General features: G+C 41.0%; 1 protein-coding gene across 1 annotated transcript in view; it reads right to left on the minus strand.

Moving 5' to 3' along the window:
* The window catches only part of GNA12 (G protein subunit alpha 12), a 37,073-nt gene that overhangs the window by 7,504 nt on the left and 5,959 nt on the right, over nt 1-23,610 (minus strand). Inside the window, exons 2-3 of the mRNA XM_042864415.1 lie at nt 18,454-18,669; nt 628-678 (exon numbers count right to left, since the gene is read on the minus strand). Of these exons, the coding sequence (XP_042720349.1) occupies nt 628-678; nt 18,454-18,669 (267 nt within the window). The remainder of the gene's footprint in view (nt 1-627; nt 679-18,453; nt 18,670-23,610) is intronic.

A 23,610-nucleotide genomic window follows, 5' to 3' on the forward strand; every position in this document is an offset into this window, starting at 1 on the left:
AAATTCTTACCCACAGCTTTATTACCATTTGGACACTGCTCTGTAAGGCAGCGAATGGACTTTTTCTTTTAAATTGTACTTTTCATTGTTCATTACTCTCCAAGGGTATCCTGCAAGCTTTCCTGGAAACACAGTTCACAGTCTATGACCAGCAATGACAGCAACACTCCCTACTGCAGGATCTGGCCCAGGCCACCACTGCAGAGCAACTTGTTCTTCACAAGCTCAGAACTTCTCCGGCTTATGAAAAATCACCTTCCTTCTTTTTCCTCCAAGTCTCCTGCCAGGTGTTCTCATCACTGATTTTGAATTTTACAGTGGTAAATGCTTTATTTGGTAGGGTTTGATTTTGTTGCTTTTAGTAGTACCAGCCATCAGAGCACCGAGAAGAGAATGAGCTCCAGAGACTATGCAGGAAGATAAAAATTATGTACAAAAACGCAGCTTCCATAAACAATACTCATCCATCAGAAAACATTAATCAAATACTAAGCTTCAGTTCCACAAGACTAAAGCTCATTATATCTAAATAACTTTGCTGAAGTTTTTAATGCAACTTTTTATTATTATTATTAAGACATCAACTGTAGCACATCCAAGCTCTCTGTTCAGAAACTGAAGCCTTACCAGCTGACCAATCCGATCCAGGTTATCCAGGAAATATTTCACTGATTCACCCTGTGGAGAAGGAGAGAGATGGGAAATCACAAATGGAGGTCTGGACTACACCTCGTTGTGCTTAAGGAGCTGCGACAATAGTAATACCACATAGTTTAGTTCACATAAACTGCTGATGTAAGTGAAGCTACTATTATGTGCTACCAATGTCTGTAGGTAAAGCAGTATTTTTCTTAACTTGTACTTGGTAGAAAAATCAAAGCTGAGTAGAAATCTGAAAGAAATGTTCCCAGTAAATTTTTATAATGAAAAGGAAGCGTTACTGAAGGCAACTCTTTGCTTTGGAGTAAAGAATTGAGGCTTTTATCCCTTGTACAATGAATGCAGTCAACTGACGCTAAGTGGGAGTGAAGATGAACACCTCCATTAAAAACTAACCTATTTTGCTTAAAATTTGCAGAAGTGAACAAAAGCATATCCTAGAGTGGTTGACACATCTTTAGAAAAGTGGAAGACTGAAGTCACCCAGTATTTGTAGTAGATTAACCCAGACTTGTTTGCCAAAAAATAAAAAAAAAGGAGCATTCTGAAAGAATTTCTCTTCTACATGTAGTTGTCTTTTTAGGCTCAAGGGTTTTAATGAATTTGTACAAAATCTCTTTGCAGTTATATTGAACATAATACAATCAGTATTTTAAAACACACATATGTTTTTCAGACTGCTTGCCTTAGTTACACTCAAACCGAGGGCTCTTTGCACTGACAGAACTGACAGTAGCTGCCCTTACCAAGTTACTAATTTAGAAGGAGAACGTTCTCAAAATATTATCTCACAGATTCCAACAGCAATATAAAACCTTAAACCTAACATTCCTCTCCATACCATAGGCCTGAGACAGTGGAATAAAATTATTCTGCTCCAGAACAGCTTGCAATAGATGCCAACACAACAGTTTATTCTGAAGAATCAGAATGGAGATCAGAGGATTGAGTGTACTGCACAAGTACATACTTTCAGCATCAGGAACAGACAACAGGAAGCTGTAATTCACGATTTCTCAACATTTAAAACTGGAGTTCTCTTTTCATACAAGAGAGAATGTATATTTAGCTTCTATTTATCACAAAAGACTTACGGCGTATCACTAGCAGAAAGAAAAAAAACCATTTTCAGGGGTGGGGGGAAGTTTCTAAAGAACAATTGCTCTAAGAGCTTCCTTACAACCATGAATTTTCATAAGGTGAAAGTAATTTCCTGTATTTTTTGGCACCGTATGGGATCAGAAGAGGTATCACAGACCGCATGAATAAGAAAAAAGGTCTTCCTGTGTTATTAGTCTTATTTAGGAGAGGGGAGAGCCCAAAAGGAAAAGGTCACCAAGGGAAGAAAAAAAAATAACAAAAACCCCACCAAACAAAAAACCCCACCTTCTCCATTGTGTTTTGTCCTACACAGTGCTTTTAAATGTACAATAAGATGGCAAATGGGCTGTCTGCGATGCAACTTGTTCCTTTTTTCTATGCAGCTGCTCTGAGTCCTTGCCCTGTTCCTATGGCCTCCCACGCTGCCAACAGGAAACAGCTGTATGCACGTACACTGCTGGGATACATAAGCAAGTTCACCTGATTTATGGCTTTTACCTGACTTCTGGTTTGTGCCTCCTCGCTTTTCCTGCTTCAGTTTAACATTCTGCACTTCTATAATAAGGCTGAAAAAAAAAATCACCTACTTATTGAGAAAATAACCTTCACTTCTTCAGTGATTGAAGGAAACTAGACTTCTCTGGTTTCCCGTAAAGCCCTTCATCGTGTTGTAATTATGCCAAATTATCAACTCTGGAAATTTTTGAGCAGTAATTGCAAAATATTTGGATAACCCAAGTCAGATTGATGGAACAGGTGTGATCAACATACGAGTGGACTGACAGATCTGAAGATGCCTGCTCTGCTCACACAGAATTCAGAGATACTCACTGCTAAAGTCAAAATATCTGTTTCCAGTCAAAACAACAAAAACCCCCCCTCAGCTCCAGAGGGTTCAGAGCTAAGAATAGCTCAGAACATTAAAGCACACAAACCTGAAGGAGGAGAAAACAGCAACACACACACAGATGCTGAGAACTCCCTACTTAAAGATCACTCCCCGATTAAAGCTGTAACACAGGAATGCAGCAGCACAGATGCAGTTCCTGCTCCAAAGGCTTATTGTGTAACCTTGCTGTACGTTTCAGTCTGATTCATAGAAATGCTGCTTGCTTCTGAAGAGAGGGGTGTGGGGGCACATTCTGGTTCACCAAGCAGGCAGCACAGAGCAATGGACTTGAAGGATAGCAAGGATAACAACGCCCTTCGAGTTATGAATTCCACGTAATGCAGATGCTCCTTTTTAGTACACAAGAGCACAGCACAGACCACGAGCCTTCCTTAACTTCTTGCTCTCTGCACAGGAGTTACCACAGGCGCTGGGATGATTCATTCTCCCACTGCTAATCTCTTCTCCCTCTGCAACACATATCCTCTGAGCAGCAGCTCTGCCAAGTGGGACCAAGTGAAGGGGTAAGAGATGCTGTTCCCATTGTTCAGCAGGATGAGTCACTGCACATCTGGGAATGGGGAATCAAGATACAAAAACACAAGGTCTAAAACAAGCCTGTGAGTTCTGCAGCGCAATATCACAATTGGTTTCTATTTTCAATTATTATTTTCTTCTAATTGCCCTATCCTTGGTATACAGTTTGGTGAAGCCATAAAAAAATAGTACAGTTTGCTGAAGGAGAAAGGGAGAAAAATGTAAACATATACTCTTGCTTCCTGAAACAACGCTCTAAAGCTCTTCTTTTATATCCCAGATTTTTGTGAGCACGGCGAGCAAAATTCTCAAGCAGCAAAAGTTGCAAAATTAAGATGACACATCTGCCTCATCTAATTCTACACATTTTGTATTGTATGAACGTCATCTTAATATTAGCTCCAAAATTACCATAAAAATAACAAATTGAATTCGACATCTCTGTGCCTTCAGGCGAGATTCATAGCACAGCAAAAATCTCCCCAGTGAAATATTAGAACAAACTCGGCGTCACTTCCTTTGCCACTCAACATTGCATAAAGCAAGTAAAAAACACTTGGGCAGCATTCCCAAGTAGTTTGCACTTCACGGAAACAAAATGCACAACAGATTACATGTAGGCTGCTTTAAAATACCCACAGAAGCTCAGTAATAAGAGATGTTCTGCAAGGCCAGAATGGATCAGTGTGTCACGAACCTTCAGCCAGTTACCCCAAGTGGCAGCTGGTCAGATCACAGACCATAATGAAACGTCCCATTGTGCAGTTCCCTAAAATACGTGCTCCTTTCAAACATCTCCTTCTGAAAAGCAGTTCCTTCCAATTCTGAAAGAGTTGAAAGCAGATCCTCTGTTCCAAATTGGCTTTTTTCCTTTCCTCATCCCAAGGCCTTTTTGACATAATATTAATTTAGCCCTTCCTGACCATTCTGTCCCTAGCAGCTAAATTTAGAGTGGACAATTTAAGGTAGACCTGTCAGCCTTCGCTTGTTTCAGATGATGAATTAAACCACACAGGAAGGAAACTTTATACTTCAAGGAACATAAAATACAGATCTGAACAAGATTCCCACAAACACAGAGACACACAGAGAAACAGACACTGTAAGAAACAACCACAAACTGCATCTGACTCTGCAGAGTGGAAGCAACAGCAACCAGACTATAAGGGCTGTGGTGTTTGCAATGCACCCTGCATGTAGAGGTTGCAAAATGTTCAGCACAAGGCTGAGCAAAGGAAATCCAGGAGAACACAGAAGCAAGCCTGGAAATCTCCAGTTTTTAACCTCTGAGATCTTGCATGCACAATTGTGTGGTTTAACTCTTGGGTCGGCCTATGTGGAGTCAGTTGAGCTCAGTGATCCTTGTGGGGTTCCCCCAAATTCAGGATAATCCACGATGCTATGATTAGGATGGACTTGAAGCATTAATACATAAATCTCATCTAAAGCTGGTCATTATATGAAGTATTATTCCACTGTGTCTGCCAAAGACACACGCTAACAGAAAAGACAAAGCTACTTTGAAAGTAATACCTGTGATTTTCAGACAAATGCAGAGATCTCATTTTTCTACATTTTCTGGAATTTTGATCACCTGTTGGTCTGAGAGGTTTGAACATTACAACTCCAGATGTTTTTTTAAGGGCAATATATCCAAAGCAGAGGCCCAAGGGAAGAACAAGGTTGTTAACACTGAAGTAGAATAAAGCAACCAGGAGACTAGCGTTTGAAAATGCTGGAGTCTGTTAGATCAGCTACTCTGCCATATGTTGAGATAAAAAAACCAAGATCTCACCAGCAAAGAGATGTAGAAAATGCTTTCTTAAGAGAGACCTGCTGGCCCAGCATCATAATCCATGTAACCTCTACAAGTGAGCACGCAGACATCTCCACTTTCCACACCCTGGTTTGGTCCAAGAGAAAGAGTAGCAAACCCCGAAGAACCAGGTTTAAAGCTCTCATGAGGGGTAACTGTAAATAAATAAAATTGCTCATGGAAGAATAACCTGCTCTTTCAGCAAGTCACTCCTAAATCTGTACTTCTGCTCAGCCTCACTATTAACAGGGCAGAGTTAGCACAGCCTCAAGCGCAAACCCTTCTCTACAACAGCTGAAGAATTCTAAAGCATTATTTTCTCAGGAGACAAGCGTGTCTGTGCTTGCTCAGAATCCACTCAGAAGGATGCTGAAGTAACCCAAATTGTCCCAAAACACTGAAATGTTAATGCCTGTTCCACGCTGTAATTTTCTTCGGCAGATATTATCTACATCCTGTCTGGGCACTCACGCTTACTGACACAAGACAAACATTAATTTTTCAATCACCAATTCCAAGACAGAGATTTAACCATTTCTCATTATTTAAGCCATACTGAACTGTAACTACCAGGTTTCTGCAACTTCCTCCTTAACAACAGCCAGAGCTGCTGGCTCCCATCCAGCAACTCCAGAGCTTATCCAAGTCGCCGCTATCTGTACCCTGCAAACATACCAGCTACAAAACGGACTGTTTGCTTCTAAGCTTCTAAAAACTACCTCTTCCTTCAGCTGCGTGGTCATACAATGTGAGTATCACATGTTAGAAGACTAAAAATATTTTAAAGATCCATTATTTGTCAGCTCAGTACAAACAGGCAATGCAAAAATCTGCTCGTCGGTCCAAGTCAGGATGGCTTTCTATAAACTCATCCCGCTTTGATACATGACACATTGGCTGAACTGTATGCTTTGCAGCATATGAAAAAATATGGGATCAAGTATTTACTTCATTTTTCCCAGAAGTCCAGGCCAGTCTGAGCTCCCACACCAGCAACAAGAATTGAGGGTCCCGCAACCGAGTGATGATACAGGAATACTTAACAGGAGCAGAGTTCTTACGACGAAGGGCAACTCCCACACAGTCCAGCTTTTTACAGCAATTAAATAAATACATCACCTCTTTCTGGAAGCTGTGCAGGGAAAAAAAAAAATCTTACATTTTTTTCCCCCAAATTCTAGGTGTTTCTTCATCAACAGGATGTAGAGGAGATAGATTACTCAATGGTACGTTAGCAATTCTGTCCATTTGTCTCAAATATGCACACTAGTAAGTAACTCTAGGACAAAAGGAATTTTCTCTCAGACAAAGGCAGGCTCGTCCTCCAGTCTAGGCTTCAAGAGACATTAGCACAGATCCCTGTTGTTCTGATTTTACCTTTTCTTACTGTCTCTGTAACTGCTTCACTGACCTACACTGTCAGGAAGAAAAGCAGGTGCAAATAACAAAGAAAATAGTACCAACCACACACAAAACAACGTTGCAAACAGCAATATAAAAGAATTAAATCACTGCTTTTATTATAATTATTTTTAATTCTAAAGAAAGCCTCAGCCAGATTAGCACACGACAGTGATATAGCACTTCCTAGCCCTCAATGACTAGTAACTAGAAAGATCCAGGGAGCAGATACACAGAGATACAGGCTGAGTTCATGTGGAAGAAACACAGTTACGGTTAAAGAACAGCAGCCTGATGGCTGTAGCCAACATCAATGCACCCAGCTCACATACTCCTCTTGGCACCAGCGGACAACAGATCTAGTCCTAAGCATCCCATGAAAGGATTCCTTCCTGTTTCCTTGCCAACAAAGGGAATGCATTGTGTGGAGCTGCTGCAAGAACCCTTTCATCTCAGACACCGGAGGTTCTTGATGAAGTTGAACTAACGCTCGCCAGCTCAACTTCTCATTCCAAGCACAGGCAGCTCAAATGCATAAGGGAAGGCGACTGAAAGCAGCGAGCCTGCCACCATTAAAAGAAAGTTCTGAGCTGTAACTGAATAGACTGATCCGAGTTCCTGGTGAATGACTGGAAAACGATCCCATTTATTCTCAGTGGGCAGCAGCCAGGCAAAAAAAAAAAGTGCATTTCCAATGAATGAAGAGTTTAAAGCAGCTGGGTGTTTCTACAAGCCATCAAGAATAATGCAGACTAATACACAAAACCATTAGGCTGTCCTAGTCCCCAGCTTTGTTTTCTGCAGCAGTATGCAAACCTGAAACTTGTTTTGTTTACAGAAGACATCTGCAGAACTAGAAAAGACACCGACAGAAAATATTACCTTATGGATGAACCAAGTCAGCAGTGCTGGCTATCTGATCAAGACGAAATCAGTTTACCAGTGAGTTTCCCTTTCAAATCTTATCAGATAAAGGGATGGGAAAAGAGTATCTTAGATCTTGTGGGCTGAAGAAAACAGCTAAGACTAGTCATGAGAGAATGTTGAGCTTGGACTTTTCCATGGCAGGCAGCCAGATGGAAAGCTAAGCAACTTGAATGCATTTACAACAGGAATAACCTCGAGTATCACACAGAATGAGACTTCCTACTCTACTCCTAAACCAAAGCATTTGTTCCAAGGTGCCCTTAATGCTCCATCTGCTGCATAAAAATCAGCTCAGACATCTTTTAATGCTTCTTTTTTTTTTTTCCCCATGTTTGTTTTTAAGATAATTAAAAGGACTGGAAAGTCATTTATCCCACACATTTATTTGAAAAAAACTTTATAGAGATTTTCTCATTTTGTCTGTATGCATACAACTAAGATGTAGATACAGCACAGATTAAAACGAGAATCTTGCAAGATTCAGAAAGCTGCTCAGTACCTGAAAGTTACACCTGAGCCCTTTGACATCCCGTAACCAAACTGTCACGAAGCTCAGGCTTATTAGAAATCACTGTGGAGCTTTCCTCCTTCATAATATCATAGATTTGTATCAAATAGAAAGCTTTATTCTTATTCACCCTGAAACACAAACTCATCTGCTTTATAAGAATCAAGCGCTTTAAACATATTAAAACAATTCTCAAGTAAATTACTAATAATTGAAATAAGTGACTTGCATTCCATCCTTAAGGCCTGATTTACATGTGTAGATTAATCAAGCCACAGTGCAAACTGAAGCAGGTTTAACAATCTTCTACAAGCTGCTGAGCAAACTGGCCTATTGAAAAAAAACCCCAATTAATGCCCTGGTCACATTCTCCTGAGCTGCAGTGGGGAAGCTGCCCAGCCATGTGTACAGCCATCTGAGCTCCTCGCAGCCTAGAACGCATACGCTGCACCAGGAGAAGGACAACTGAAAAAGAGGATATAATGGGTTCTTCTTTTGCCTCCTGCCCAATAAATACACCTCTAACATCATTAATTCAGTGCTATAATCTGACCAGAGTGAAACTAGACAGATCAAAGTCTTAAACACACAATTCGGAGAGAATTAAATAGGAGAAAGAGTTCCATCAATAAACCACCATTTTTTTCCAGTTTGAGATTTTACTGAGTTTTCCCAAAGCAGAATTAAGTGTGTATCATGGAAAGCGAGTCAAATTAAGAGGCTTTGGGGGTGGGGCAAACAGCAGACCTTCTAAGGACAAACATCAACAGTTTGTTCAGGAGTAAGGCCAAGTGAAGCACAAGTCTGCCACAGTCTGAACTGCAGGAATCTGTGTTGTATACAGAGGAGACATTTGAAAGGTGTCAATAAATTACTTCTCAGAGCAACATGTTTTCCACTTTCTCAAACAGAAAATCTTGCATGATGTTTCCAAGAAGTTTTTCCCCTCCCCCAAATCCTAAGTCAATACTATAGCAAATTATGTTCACTCCACAGAACTGCTTTAAGTTTAGCTGCAAACGAGTGAGAAGAGATCATGCCTTCTGGCTTTGTAACAGAAAGGTTTCCCAGCTAGCACAGGTTCAGAAAAAGAAGAGTTCTGCACTACATTTACTCTTCTCCTTTAAGAAGACATCTCTCCTCCTTCCACATGTTCAACTCACAGCTGATCAGTCTGTGGCAGTATGAACTCCCAAGAGGTTTTCTGGAGCAGTACCTTGTTCAGATGCATCAAGTTACCAAACATACGTATGAAAATCTCCAATGCTGCACAGCTATCACTTCACTCAAGACTCAAAAAAATCACAAGTCAAGCACCATGTTTCTCCCTCCCTGCTCTTACCTCCTTCTCTGAGCACAGTGCACATGGAGAACAGAGAATTGACTTCGAATGTTACACAAACACTTGTGATACACTGACAAGGTGGAGAGCAAACATTTGAGAAAACTGAACAGCATCCTTGTAGTACAGGTGTTTTATTTTAGCATGAGGAAAGTCTTACGAAGGAAAGGAACAATTGTCTGAGAAAGACACTGCCATCATTCCCTGGCAGCCTCACATTAAGGTAACTTGTGCTCGTGTTTGATGCTAGCTGTTTGCTCCTTCCTCACTGCCACGGCATGTCACCACCTCAGCTGTGCATACAATCAGTGCCTCACATCAGCCTCTCCACTTACAGCACAGCTTCCAATAAAGTTAAGCCAACACAAACAGGAACACAGTGCAGGGCAGAAATCCCTAAACCACCATTTCCTATCGCTCACCATGATTACTGTCACAGAATTACAGCCCAAACTAAGCTCAAACTATGCATTACACACTCAAGTGTTTTACTGTACGGGAGGTTTGGGAGGGAGGGAGTAGGAATAGGGAAGATAAGAGAAGAAAAGCAGGTTAAAGAAAGTTAGTCTTTACAAGAAGTTTTTACAAAGCAACCAGGGTTTGGATAGCTGGCACAAATACAACAACGTTATTGCTACCTGATGACCCTACCTGCATTTTCCTTTTCAGCTTTCTTGCATGTCCTACCTTTTCAAGAATACAGGCTTATTAAATGTAACTTGTTACACTGACTGTGCGTTAAGAACAACTTCAGATATCTCTTTTCTAAAAAAGCATAAATGCCCAGAGAATACACCAGTGAGATTTGCTCATGAAAACAGATCTAGTTCTTCATGCATCACTTATTTGTTCATCTGTGCTTGTTACTTGCAGTTTTAAGCTGCGGAGGACCAAGAAACCAGGAAACTCAGGAAAGCTTTAAAGCATTCATTAACCATTATCCTCACTAAACTCAGTGGCCCCTTTGAAAAATTCAAGCTTTGACCTCGACTATTTTTTTCTCAAGAGAACACTTCAGAGTAATTTGGAAGGCCACTGAAGTCACTCTCCGTTCTGATTTTAGGTGGAAAGGACAGAATCTATTTCCAATACAAAAGAAAGCAGACTTACTACAGAGAAAATACAGAAGAGTTGCAGAAGGCTGCCCTTGGAACTGGCAGCATTCTTGGTGCACAGCAAGCCACGTCAGGGCAATGGGCTTACAGAAAATCATTCTTTTCTTTTCTACAGCCTCCCCTCCCAAAACAAACTTCTGAAACCTGCTGTGAGTGCAGAAAAGCACTAATATAGCCCATAGGAAGCAGCAGGAGCCCGTTTTTCTTTTTACAGAGCTATATGATCCTTACTGGATCTTGAACAATTGCATGTGGCTTTAATACACCAAAACCACTGAAAACCTGTGTCATGGAAACACAAACCCAGTCTCCATTTCAGCTAGATCTTTGAGACTGACAGAATCCCATCCGACAATCAAGCCTTTCCACTTGGAGCAATATTCTGCAGTTGTTTTTAGACTCTAGTATGAACAATCATTAACACAAATGCCCCTGCATAACATGCATATTTTGTTGTGACTAGAATAGCAGTTATTGTGTCCTCATGCACTACCACAGCTTTAACCTGCATGCTTATTGTTCAATATGAGTTCTCTCCAGTTTCCACCAAGTTTCAGTGGTTAACTGTTAGACTCCCTTAGTCAGGCAGTCAGCTCTCCTTTAAAGGCACATAACTTGCCCAGACTTCTGCAGTACGTTCTGGTACTTCTTGGTGCAAATCCTGCAGTCTCTTGAGTTATTGAGATGCATCAGAAATGCGAGGTGGAAACTAAACAGCAAAATGAACAGCTCAAGTCAACTCACCGGGTTGGATCTGTCTCTGCCCAGAACTCTCCTGTACACTAGAAAGGAATAAGATTACTCCCATGTTTTTTAGCTGCAGTGGGGTACCGGCTCAGACAGATTGAACTGAAAATTTCCTTCCTTGTTTCTCACAGCATGTGCCAGCATTTCTTGATGGGAATGCAAAGATTAATTACAGCTGTACTTGCTCTGAACAAATCCTTATATTCAATACACTCCTGCAAGATTTAGAGTAGTGCTAATTAGGACTTAGAACAACAATTCTGCAAAGACAGACATACTGAGTATTTTTTCTAATTATTTTATGCCTAATAAAATTAAAGCTTCTTTCCAGAAGCAGGGTGGCATTTAGTCTCAAGAGTTGGGAGCCAAAAGGACTTCTCCAGTCTAAGAACTTGATTTTGTGTTTTGCTGTTACAGCTGAAGGTAAGACATCAAATTATAGCCACCACCACACACAGGCAAGGACAACCACATTTATTCTGCTCGTTTTTGGGGACACCCAAGCAATTCTCTAATAGGCTCAAGAAGCGAGAGGTAAAAACAAAAGTTCACCCTTAATAAAAAACACAAGTAAAACGAAACTTTTTGACCACAAAAATGGAAAGCCATCATGCAAGATGCAAATCATACTAAAGCATTTTTGACATGAGAGCTGTATCTGTGAAGCCGTTTCTCGCATTCACCTTAACCACACCAAAACTACAGTCAAGATTTACTGGCATCCAAGGGCCAAAAGCAAGAACTCCTACAGACAGGCTTACACAGTGCCATACAATTACCAGGCTTTTTAATCTACCTCCAAGAACCTAAAAGGTACAAAGTAGGACCACACAAAGTCTAAATTTCAACCTTTTGGTATCCAGACAGTGGGGAATTAATGAAGTGTGTGAACACACTGTACGTTTTTACAATCTTCAGAGGTGATTTTGCCTTCAGAGGAGTTTTTGACCTTTAAAAGGGGAAGGAAAAAGAGATGGAAGAATTGTAGAGTGCCAAGAATTCACTAGACAGGGTTCTAGAATAGTCAGCAGCATAGGCCTTTCCCTATTAATTTTATTCAGTGTCTGTCTCAGTTCCCATATGGTAGGCATCTTACTTTCTTGTTATCTATTTATTACGTGTGATCTACTTGTTACTCTCCAACTTATCTTCTCTATTCCATGCAGACTGCATCTCATCCAGCTGTTGCATTCTGTCACAGTTTAAGGCCCAAGAACAATTTATGTCAGGAATCTTGATTTTTTTCCACAAGAGCATTCATACAGAAGGCTGTAATCCTTGCTTGAGACTTCTGGTAACAAAATGCAATACTTATTTTCTAACACTTTCCCATTTGTATTGTTTTGAAAACATAATTCGTGACCTTTCTGGTTCTCGTCATTTCTCTCCAATAGCAAAAATTACTTAAGAACAGATAGTAACTGCTTCACTATCTTACACAGCTTTCTGCGGATGGTTTTGCTTGAGGAAGCAGCTTCTCTCACTAGGAAGATACTGCACAAGTGGATTTTCTTAGAACTCGAAATGATTCAAAGTGTAAAATGATTTATGACCTTTGAATCCAACCTACTTTAATTTAAACAACTTCTCACCTCTTGCTCAGTGGCGCTTATAGCAAAACTGACATTATCAAGTGAAGCATTCCTTGCTTTAGGTGACAGACAACATGTTATGAAGGCATCCTCAACTTTGGCTCCTGCCCCAGCTCAGTACTGAATTTGAATCCCCCAGACTGTCACAACACACCAGTAATGCACTGGTACAGCCAAACACCATGCTGCTCGAGGAGATCTTCTGGTGGCAGCAGGCCTGTTAGCATCTATTTTAAACATCTGTTTTCAGAACAGTGCAAGCTGAGTATTTAACTTCTGTATATGCAAACTGACAAACTACATGTAGAGCATTAGCCAACATCCACACAACCTTGTGCAAAGGCTCCTAGGCACATTTTGCTTTGCCACCTCTCTGGTTTTAATAAAATTTGGCCTAAAACTCATTAATTTTCCCTTCCTTTAACAAAATGCCACTTTTGTATGAGAGTTCTCACTTGAGACTTTGACCTGAAAAAAAAAATTTCCTATTTGGTCTTAGAAACAAGGATTAGAATCCAGGGACTCCAACTGCTAATCCTTCCTACTACAGACCAGGCACAATGCTTTGCAGTATTGTACTTAAACAAGCAATTAACTACTTCCACTATACCATGATGAGTCAAACTACATAACATGACCAGAAACATTTGAGGTCTTGGGATTAGAGGACAGAACCAAAACTAAATCTGGACCTCTGGTACTTAACTGCCATATTACAAGCACAAAGCCTTGCTTAGATACTTAACTGAAACAAAACACCTACATAATTCACCCTGCTATGAATCCAGAACAGGATATTATTTAAGCTATACGAAGTTGGCAAGTTAATGATCCTTGAAGTTATTATGACATCTTATGCCAAATTAAACCCATTTCAGAATTCTAACATAACTAAGATAACAAAATCTTACTGTAATTTAACAACAAACAAGTGGAAAATTTAAGTGAAGGCTTGGTTATACAGCACTATCACTTCTTCTGTATTATATCCCCAAACACCCAAAAAAAATGGATAAAAGAAAGGCATTTTCCAGAGTCTTCCCACATTTAAGGCTTCAGAGTCTCTTAGTATTTGAAATATTACTGGAAGTGTTCCATGCAATTCCCTGAACAGGGATCTAAAAATAACTGCAGACACAGTAGTAAGTTTTCATCTATATTTGCAAGCCCCTTACATCTTGCTCAGGAACCACTACTTCCTACTTACGCTGACTTTTAAAAGGACCTATTACTCATTAATACACATTAAACAGTTTCACAACTGTAGAGAACATCAATAATAATAATTAAATTGATACTTCAGTGGTGGATCATGAGTATATCCTGCACATTAACTGCATTAAAATGGATTCCTTTTGCAACCTCCTTGCATTGCCTCACTCCCTTCTGCAAGAAGGTAAATTATCTGTGAACACAAAAGTCAGAAACCAGTCTGGCTGCATTTGAATAAATGGACACAGTTGCCTTATCTGCTAATAGGCTTTGGAGTTCAGAGTAAATAGCCCCATCAATCCTGAGGAGATGAGAAGATAATTTGTACCACTGAAGTAGTTCAAGAGCTCTTGAAATACAAAGTTAGACTAGAAAGACTTGGTATTCTGAAGAGAAAGAGCAAGAGTAATTCAATTTAAGATACTGCTTTGACTAAGAGTATTTAGGATGGAGATAAAACAATATGCATGTTTTAAAACCCCAACCTAATAAAAACAATGACACTTTACTTCAACGTATCAATGAAACCAGATGATTGGCTTTCAAATCTGCTCATTTTTAATATGACTTCTGTGATAGTGCTAGCACATAACATGCAGCTGGTTTTAACCATGACTTAAGTATCACCTACTTGCACGAGGAGCTCTATTTAGCCCATCTTTACCCACCCTGTTAACAGGGATGTCCTTTCCCTTTGTATGCTTGGTTCTAGACACATCAAAACAAAGAGAATGGCTTCTCACATTCTCCCACTGGAAACAAAATAAAATAAAATCACCACCACTATCTGGACAACATGATACTTATGCTGGCCTTGGTCTCCACACTTTATGATGTTGTAGGAACTTGCATTATTACGGGTGCAAGAAAACCTTTCAGCTCATTTTAGCACACGCACCTGAACTCAGAATACCGAAATACTTGTTACAGGCTCAAATTGAGGAAGCTCCCTCCCTTCCAGCAAAAGTGTACCTGTGATTTCCAGTCCCTTACTACGAGGAAGCACTCAGAATTTGTCTCCACCTGCTGGGAAGGAAGAATTAACACCCAGCTGCCTAAGCCACCGCAGGCAACCTCCAAAGATCAAAATGTTACGGGACATTTTCAGACACACGATAAATGTGTTCCTTTCTAGCACACAGACAGAAAATGCGGTAGGATAATGAGGGCAAGGGAGAAGAGAGAAGAATCACATACTGATTACAAAGGAATTCCTTATTCTAGTAGTTAAAAAGGACAGAGCCGTGACAATGCAGCAAACACAATGAAGCTTTTGTCCCCGGACGATTTGGCTTGCATACAAGGAACAGAGGAACTTGGGGCGGTGGGGACAGACTTGGGGGGGGGGGGGGGGGGGGCGGCTGAGGTTTGTGAAAGGAAAGTGAAATTGGTTGGTTTGCTTTAAGAAAGACAGGGGAAAAAAAAAAAGGCAGAAAAGCACCCTGTCATTGTAGAATCCACCCACTCGTTTCTGAAAGGCTCAAAGACCCAGACATGGATTTACAGCCAGCACTTCTAGGCTGAAGCAGAAAACACTCAAATGCCCAGAGGCAGCTTCTGTGGTCCCAGAGCAGCAGCTTACAGATTGTATGGCTATGGTCGGAGCCATTTTCTTTCAACAAGTTTCCTGCTGCTGAGTCAGTCCTTTCGCTCAGTTACAGCCCATCGGAAGACACCTGGATTGCTGTAATTTCCAGCTGCTGATAACCAACCAAAACATCTTTGTTTTATGCTTAAAAATGCTTAAAAACATTTTTAAGCAAAGCTACACAACTTGTTGATGAAATAAATTCCGAAAACAGACCAGTAAAATCCTCTGGCTTAGAAGTCGGGACAGCATTGACTGGAGGAGTAACTGCTGGAGCCAAAGTACTGGCAATAATAAAACGAGGTGATGTTCAGTTGACTCTGAAGCTGTGGTGAAGAGAACACGAGTGCTGAGCAAGGCCGTCAATTCTGAACGTTTCTGGACAACGTTTGAAAAACCACAGTAATGTAAAGCTTTAAACTTGAGAAGATTTTAAAACTAGGATAAGGATAATAAATACAGTTCAAACCAAGCATATTCCATTAAAGAGCTTACTTTAAATAAGAGAAGTATTGCTGATTCAGAGGTTCTCTTCAGCCTTAGCTAAAATCAGTTCAGAAAATAATGATTTTCTTGGAGTTTGCTAAACCTGGCGTTTATTTATTTACATGAATCTATTTCCAGGGAGGGTTTAAACTAAATTAAGGTATAGGTTTATATATGCTATATGCAATTATAAATGAGGCATCTCCCTAAACTATCTGCTTTCTGCAAAAAGTTTAGCAGTTCTAAACTGCCTAAAAAACGTAAAACCAAAACAACAAAACCTGCCCTGGTTCTAAGCTCCTCACACTTGGGCTGTGTGTTTTGCTGGGTCTAGAAGCAAGGCCAAGAACAGGTTCAAGTTATTAAAACCTCAAGTTCGTTTAGCAATCAATCTAAAGCCAGTATTTGTACCCTTGAGAACAGCCCATGATACAAAAAAATAAATTATATATAATTTAGAAATGAAGGTGTTTTATAATCCAGCGATGCAGCCTGCAAAGGAAAGGAATAGCACTTGGGAATTTTGGGATGTTACTGCCACGGATGCACGAAGCAGGACTGAGCTGCCAACAGTGTTCTGCAGTACACTCTCTCTCTCTGCTTTGATAAGCACACAGCTCTGGTGCTGCAGCAGCTCCAGTTACCCTAGTAACGCTAAGCAGGTCACATGAATGCCATCCAAACAGACATACGATAGAACTACACTGCGATGTTGAAGATGAGGATGCATTAAATGATCACTTGCATGCCTCTATGCTTCATTTTTGCAGAGCTTTTTTTATTTTTTATTTTTTGGTATTTCCTGTTTAATCCTGATCTCAAAGCCAGAGAATGCAGAGGTAGGCCTACTGATCTTGGAATGCTATTTATTCAACAAGCTAGACTTTCCCCCACCCCAGTTTGATGCAATTTTATTGCTATCTAGAATAAGGATGAATATACCACATGATCCCAATCTGAATTTCTCCATAAAAATGAAACTCATGCATGATCACAGTGTTGCTGAGAAAAAAGAAAAAAAATTAATAGGCAACTGATGCAATTATTGCTCATTATACTGGATTCTCTTAGTAGTTGTCTCATGTTAAATGCAAGTCCCCCATGGCATGAACCAGCTTTTTATTCCACATTTGAACACAGCAGAACAGCAAAGGCCTAATCTGTTTCTGCAGATGCTAGGAATTATGAACCAAACTCCCTCCTCCCCACGGCACATCCCCCCTCTACGCCCAGTGTAGTAACATGCAAGTTGTTTTTTAGCCTAAGGAAACAACATTTTTACTACCATCCTGTGATGAATTCACCTCATCATTTTACTCATTCTTCAGCTATTTTCAAGGTACTTCAAGAAACAGGTTTCAAAGATGCACAGCAAGACCCAAACAGGTACCTTAATAGCGGAGACAGATGAAGACCTAAGGTCTGCATTATGAGTTTAACTACACTACTGAACACCGGAGAAGCCACGAGAAGCAATAGCATGAAAAAACAAGGAGAATCTCATCACTACAAATTTTTCTAGTTTTTCAATAGTCTCATCGAGTTCCTGTGTAAGGGCCTAAGGAAGACTATTCAGATGCATGTTTTTAGGCTCTAACTCCAGTTAAATGACATTTATAACATATCCAGGAATAGGGAATCTGACCTTTAGCTTTCTTTAAGAAAAGCTGAATCCAGTCTGTGGACTGGAAGCAAAGAATTCTAGCTGCAGATTAAGCCGTTATTGATACTCTAAAATCACAAAGATACATTTATCATAAAAAAAAAATAATCATCCAGTGTCATCCTCTAAGAACCAGCAACAGAGACACCATGTTGCACAGTTCTCTACCTCGTTTCACTGAAAAGGAAATGGAAATAAAAGAAAAAAAAGCCATCTCCATCTTGGGCACAGGAATAAAAAGGAGTGGAATATGAACAGCTGTCAGAAACACATTCCACACCAGAAGTGCAGTTATTCTGGTGCTAGAGCATGAAAACCTAATAACAAGAAAGCAAGCAAGATTGCACATTTTTCAAGCTCACTGTCATCTCTCGGTTGCTTATCCAAATTTCACTTGCAGGCGTCAGGATGAAAAGAAACAGTCAAACAGCAGCAGCCAGAATGGGTGGTGTATTCACTTCAAAAGATCTGCATGCAGGAACAGTTTGCCAGTATCAATACAGTGCAAGCTGGCAGGACTGGAAAGTTACAAATTAAGCGTGCCTTCATCAGTGACCTACTATGAACAGAACTACTGAGCTGCTAAAATATTTTTAGTTCAACCAATTCCTGCCTTTTTTGGTTCCTCTTGCTCTTCCAGTTTATCCAGTCGCGCACTTTTCCACTCCCTCTCACTGCCATGTAGTTTTTCAAGTTTGGCTCCAACCACCACTTGTTCCTGCTGCTGAAGCGCTCAGATTTACAGCGTAACTACAAACAGCTCACATGGTGGCTAAACCCTGCACGTAGCAAGCCATCTTTCAACTGTGGAGATATTTATACAGCAGGGAAGCTTCTTCCCCTCCCACCAGGGGAAGGGCTGCACTCACCAGCTGATACTCGCTCCGACGGCTGAAGGCTTCCTTGATTCCTGAGTCCCTCCACAGGGCGCACAGCGCAGGTACGTACAGCTGGAACGTGGCAGGCTCGATGGGCATCCCAGCTTTGTTTTCAAAAGCCATCAAAAACATGCCGTGCTTCTCATTCTCCGTGTACTGCCAAGGGATTCCCAGTTTGTCCCGTGCATCAACCAGAACCCTGCAGCCCTAAAGAATAATTTGGATATAAAGTCAGTGATGAAGAGATTGAAGTGGAAAAGAACAAGAACTCGGAGTTGCCTGAATTTCAGGGTTTGTTTGTTTTTTTTTTTTAAACACTACTCTGATGGGACTGAACTCAGGAGAGAATCATGAGCATTGTTCATTGCACCACTCCACCAGAAAGAAGATAGAGCAAGCTTGCTCAGATCAGCAAACTAGCCACAATGTATTTCTTAACATGGAAAAAAATATTAGCAGCAGAACAAAGACTATTACCAACAGATTAAAAATAGAAGTACACACTGATTACAAAGAGTGCCTGGGAACTAACTTAGTTTCTTGTCCGTGGCAAAAATTCAAACAGACTTAGGTTAAATAACTTTAAAACTTCAGCCTTGAATCTAACACACCTGTTCCTAATAGCTTCAGATGGACAATATTTATTTGCCAGTAGTAAGAATCATTTTAATAATGGATAAGTCTTAAAGGCAGCTTAGCATCTTCAGCACCATTTAATTCACAAGCAAAAATCTGTGGGTTATATTAAACAACCATTTGTTGTGCTGGTTTTTTGGGGTAGCATTTTATGAAAATAAACTGTAATATAAAGTAACAGTATTGAAGTTGTCTCCAAAGCTATGCACATGAACCTCCACATCACTGAGACTGATTGTTGTTTTGTGTACTTCAAGCTATCAAGGTGGCAAGCATGCTTTCTCAACACTTGAAGTTTTTGCGTCTCCCACCCTTTAACAACACCACAAAGCAGGAGCAGTAACTTCTCCAGTGGAAGCTGAAGACTGGGGAGGGAAATGCAGAGCAACTCAGTCTAAGTGTCACAGAACAGGATCCCAAAACAAAGCATCTCAGCTGTCATCATACAAGGAGTGCTCCTGAAGTGCAGCCACCCAAAAATGTAAATACTTCATTCTCCAGCGTTTCTTACTTTCTTTTTATGAAGAAGAGAACAGATCTTGACAGTACCAAGAAAACTGAATACATTCATGAACTTCTAGAGTAAGTCCCAGATGTCCAGTGACTCTGTTGCACAGCCCCAAAGCCCATTCCCATTCCTAGTTACAGAATGCACTGCTTTATTAGCAGAAGTCCTTTCATTTGCTTTATTTGAATGGCATCAATAAGCACAAGCCTGAAGGAAAAAAGCAACACATCCAAGATTCTATGAACTGGAGATGCCCACATCACATCTCTTGACATTATAGATTTTTCTGCAAGCTGTACAGCAGTCACCTGTGTACAACTCGAAGTCAGCACCGGTTCCCTTCAGCCCCAGCTGAACATTTCATAATTCATTACTTCCAGAAACACTGTTGTAACCAGGACAGATAAGAGAACTGCTATTTCTAGATACCTGAACACCATGTTCATTTCTGTATAGGGAGAAGTTGTATTTATGGACACAAACGGTTAACTGGGCTCTGCCAGCGCACAGGGCTCAGCTCTGACCTCTCACCAGCTCCAGTTCCCTGCAGCCATCCTCGGCTCAGCCCCAGCTTTTCCATCCTCAGCCTTCTGATGGATTTAACCCTCACCAGCTCACAGCCACTGCTGTTCTCTACGGGCATCTCAAGCAAACGATGGCAAGAACTCTCAGTTGCTGCTAAGATGTAGTGGTATTTGGACTTCAGACTTGATGCCTTTCCCTATACTGTTGCTTTGCCTTTTACTGCTCCCACCGGAGACGTGCAGGATCTCCAGAGACTGTTGTTAAGGAAAGTTCCACCATTTGTTTGGAAAAAAACACAGAAGAGAATTTTAATCACGGGTGTAGAGACTGCTCCAGTCCCAGAATAGTTACTTATCTGCTGGCTGCAGCTTCTTGGCAAAGCAGGTCTGAATGTCCATCGGGCAAGAGAAGGAACAGAACTCCCTGCTCAAGGTTACCTGTGGGGAGCATACACTGCCTTCCTGTGCCTGCTAGAGAGGGAGGAAGGGCTGCCACCAAACCACGTGCACAGCCTGGCCTGGGGTGAGCTGGCAGTCAGACAGGGGCATCAGCAGAACACAGACCTGCACACAGCAGGTCAATTTTAAACATGGAATGAAGATCAGAAATGGAACATGGGTTAGCAGAAATGGTGCCCTGTGGATAACCACAGGAACAGTATTTCTCTAGTCAGGATGCTTACAACACACCAGCTTTTAAAACTACAGCTAAAATGTCTCACAGGTAGAAGCCTGACAAAAGCAGCATAGCCAATGCTTCCTCCCCGCATCTCTTAGTGGTTAAATATATTTATGACTCAACAAGATTCCCCAGGAAGGTTAAATTAAATCTAATATTGCAGCATCTTCCCCAAAATATAAATGCTATGGGCAGATGTCAGAAAGATGAGGAGAAACAAATCTCCAAAACAAAGTAATCCTTACCTCAAAAATCTGGGGTGCAAGCTGGCACAGGAAAGGTTCCCTCATTCTGCTTCCAGTGCAGCACCCATTTCACACTAAGCCTTCCCAACACTGACATTTTTACTGATTTTCTACTACTAAGGAAACCACCAATTCTCTCTTTCATTCAGAGGGCTAAATATTGTCAACTGCTGTAATGTTTTCAAAACTGGAATACAGAAAAATGTGGCAAAAGCTTTTGATATGAACTTCTGAACAGCTTGGCTGAGCTAAAGGTTCCATGCTGCAGAGCAGACGTGGAACAAGCACAGGTGGAAAGAACTCAACTCCACAGATAAGGATGCTGTCAAACACTAGAAGGAGGCAAAACAGCAGCGTACAAGAATGTTAGAAAGGAAAAACAAGAAGGTTCTCTGTCCAATTCCTTTCCTAGCAATTTTTAAACACATCCAAGTCACTGTACAATGCACGTAACATGAATGGAAATAAGTCAGAATCAAAAAGGTGCAAGGGAATTGTGATGTGATCTATCTCACAAAGTATCTTACACAGAATGAGATACTAAACAGATCGAAATCTACAGCTTTGACAGAACTAAGGCATGACATACCAGAAATCTGTAGAGAGTAAAAACTATTTACAGAAAAGAAATAGATTATTTGTTTTTATCCCTTCACTGCACAACTACTTGTGTACAGCAACACAGCTGAGTTCAACTACAAGGAGGGATTTCTCCTACACACCCCATAATGAGCCTAACTCAGTTACAGAGGATGCTGGCCAGAAGTATAAATGGACTCACAGACCAACCAAGATAATTTCACAGAGGAAGGCCCCAAGAGGACTATTCGATTACATTCCAGATGCAACTCCTGGCTCAAGAAGTTTCCAAAACCAAAGGCTGGTAGAGAAGCCCACAGCATCGCATTGCCCTGTTCTTGTACCCAATTGTTTGTGTCAGAGACAGAACTCCAAAGCACTGGCCTGATGGAGCACAGCTGTCAAGGCACTGAGCACAATGTTTGCTGCCCATCAGCAGCACAAAGGCCTTCTGAGCATTTCCACAAATGCTTACAAGTAGGACTGAAATATATTTTTCCTCCTTCTCTGAGTTACTTTGTGGGATTATAAGAAAGGCTATCACCAGCTAATTTCACTTGAAACCAGTGGTACTTGGCAATACACGAAGAGAACAGCTGCAGTATGTAAGAAGCAGCTTGACTTAGGAATATCTTACATCAGTATTTATCACCACTTAAAACACAACACTCGTTTCTTAAATTATTCACCTGTTCCAGTACTTGAAGGCTTATCTCTCCTAGAAATCCCACACCTTCTACCAGATGGTCCAACTCACAGCTGGGTGAAGGCAGCATGGCTGAGCACCAAACAAGCAGTGCAAGCAACAGGTCTGGGGAAGATGTGTTCATAAGGGAGGACCAGATTCACCTGCACCCAAGCCTACAGCCAGGCAATGTTGGCTATTTATTATAGCCAAAGGTCTAGAGACAACTTGCAAAATAGAGCTGGTATACAAATAGAAAAATCTTTTACACTGATTTTTTTTTTTTTTTTTTTTTTGCAATCATTTTATGAACTACACAACACACACAATATTGCAGCAATGCTGAAAGCTGTTACTATCAATACGCTGCTCAACCTCACACCAAAGCCCTCGATGTTCAGCAACCAAATCACTCACAGAAATGATTGTTGTAAGCAAAATGCAGGTCACTGCTTAATTGTGAGGCTCCAAGTCAGAGCTAATAGGTAACACTGCCCTTCCCTATGGCTTTGCACCACCATTAACACTGCAGGCAACAGGAGATCAAAACATCTTTCTCACTGTGCGTGCTCCTCCTCGCTGCTGGCAAGGACCTGACAGCATTTGAGGATCACAATTCATAGCAACTCATACAGAGCTGAGCTACGGAGAGAGCTCCCACCTTGATCTGACATTTCTGCTGTGCCCTTATCCATGTGGAAGCAGCAGAAAGTGATGCAGCTGGCAGCAGCACAGAGCCAGGAAGGCTGCTCCAAAAATCTGCAGCAGCTCTGTGAGTGCCAGCACGAGAGAGCAGAACTGCATGGCAGAGATGGAGCTGGCTTTTTCAGCAGCACTGCTCACTGGCAAATAGAGATGATAAAATGTAACCTATGTGTATTTTTAGAAAACAGCTCTTTAGGTTCTAAAAGAAGACATTTTCAAATGCATGTTTTAAAAATAAAGTTGTCAGAGTTTGGAGATATATTCACATGCACTTTTTTTATTGCCAACTAGAACACTGGGCTGAAGGAGATCTATTACCAAACAAAGCTAATTGCAAGACTGTCAGATTTGCACAGCGTGGTCTCATAAAGGCATTAATGATGTTTTGATTTGATCTATGCCCTTGGAAGTTCATCTTCAAAGAGCAGAAAGGAACCCAATGCCACTAAGGAGGGAGCTTCGTGCTACAGAGCAGTTCATCTAACAGCCAAACACCACCAGAAGGGGCATCCTTCCTGGTGCTGTGGTTCCACCCTCCGCCATCTGAAGGCTTTGTCATTACTTTGAGCCCACAAATAAACACCATG

The sequence above is a fragment of the Lagopus leucura genome, unplaced genomic scaffold, assembly GCF_019238085.1.
Source record: "Lagopus leucura isolate 7727_CA_CO unplaced genomic scaffold, USGS_WTPT01 Super-Scaffold_760, whole genome shotgun sequence".
NCBI lineage: Eukaryota > Metazoa > Chordata > Aves > Galliformes > Phasianidae > Lagopus > Lagopus leucura.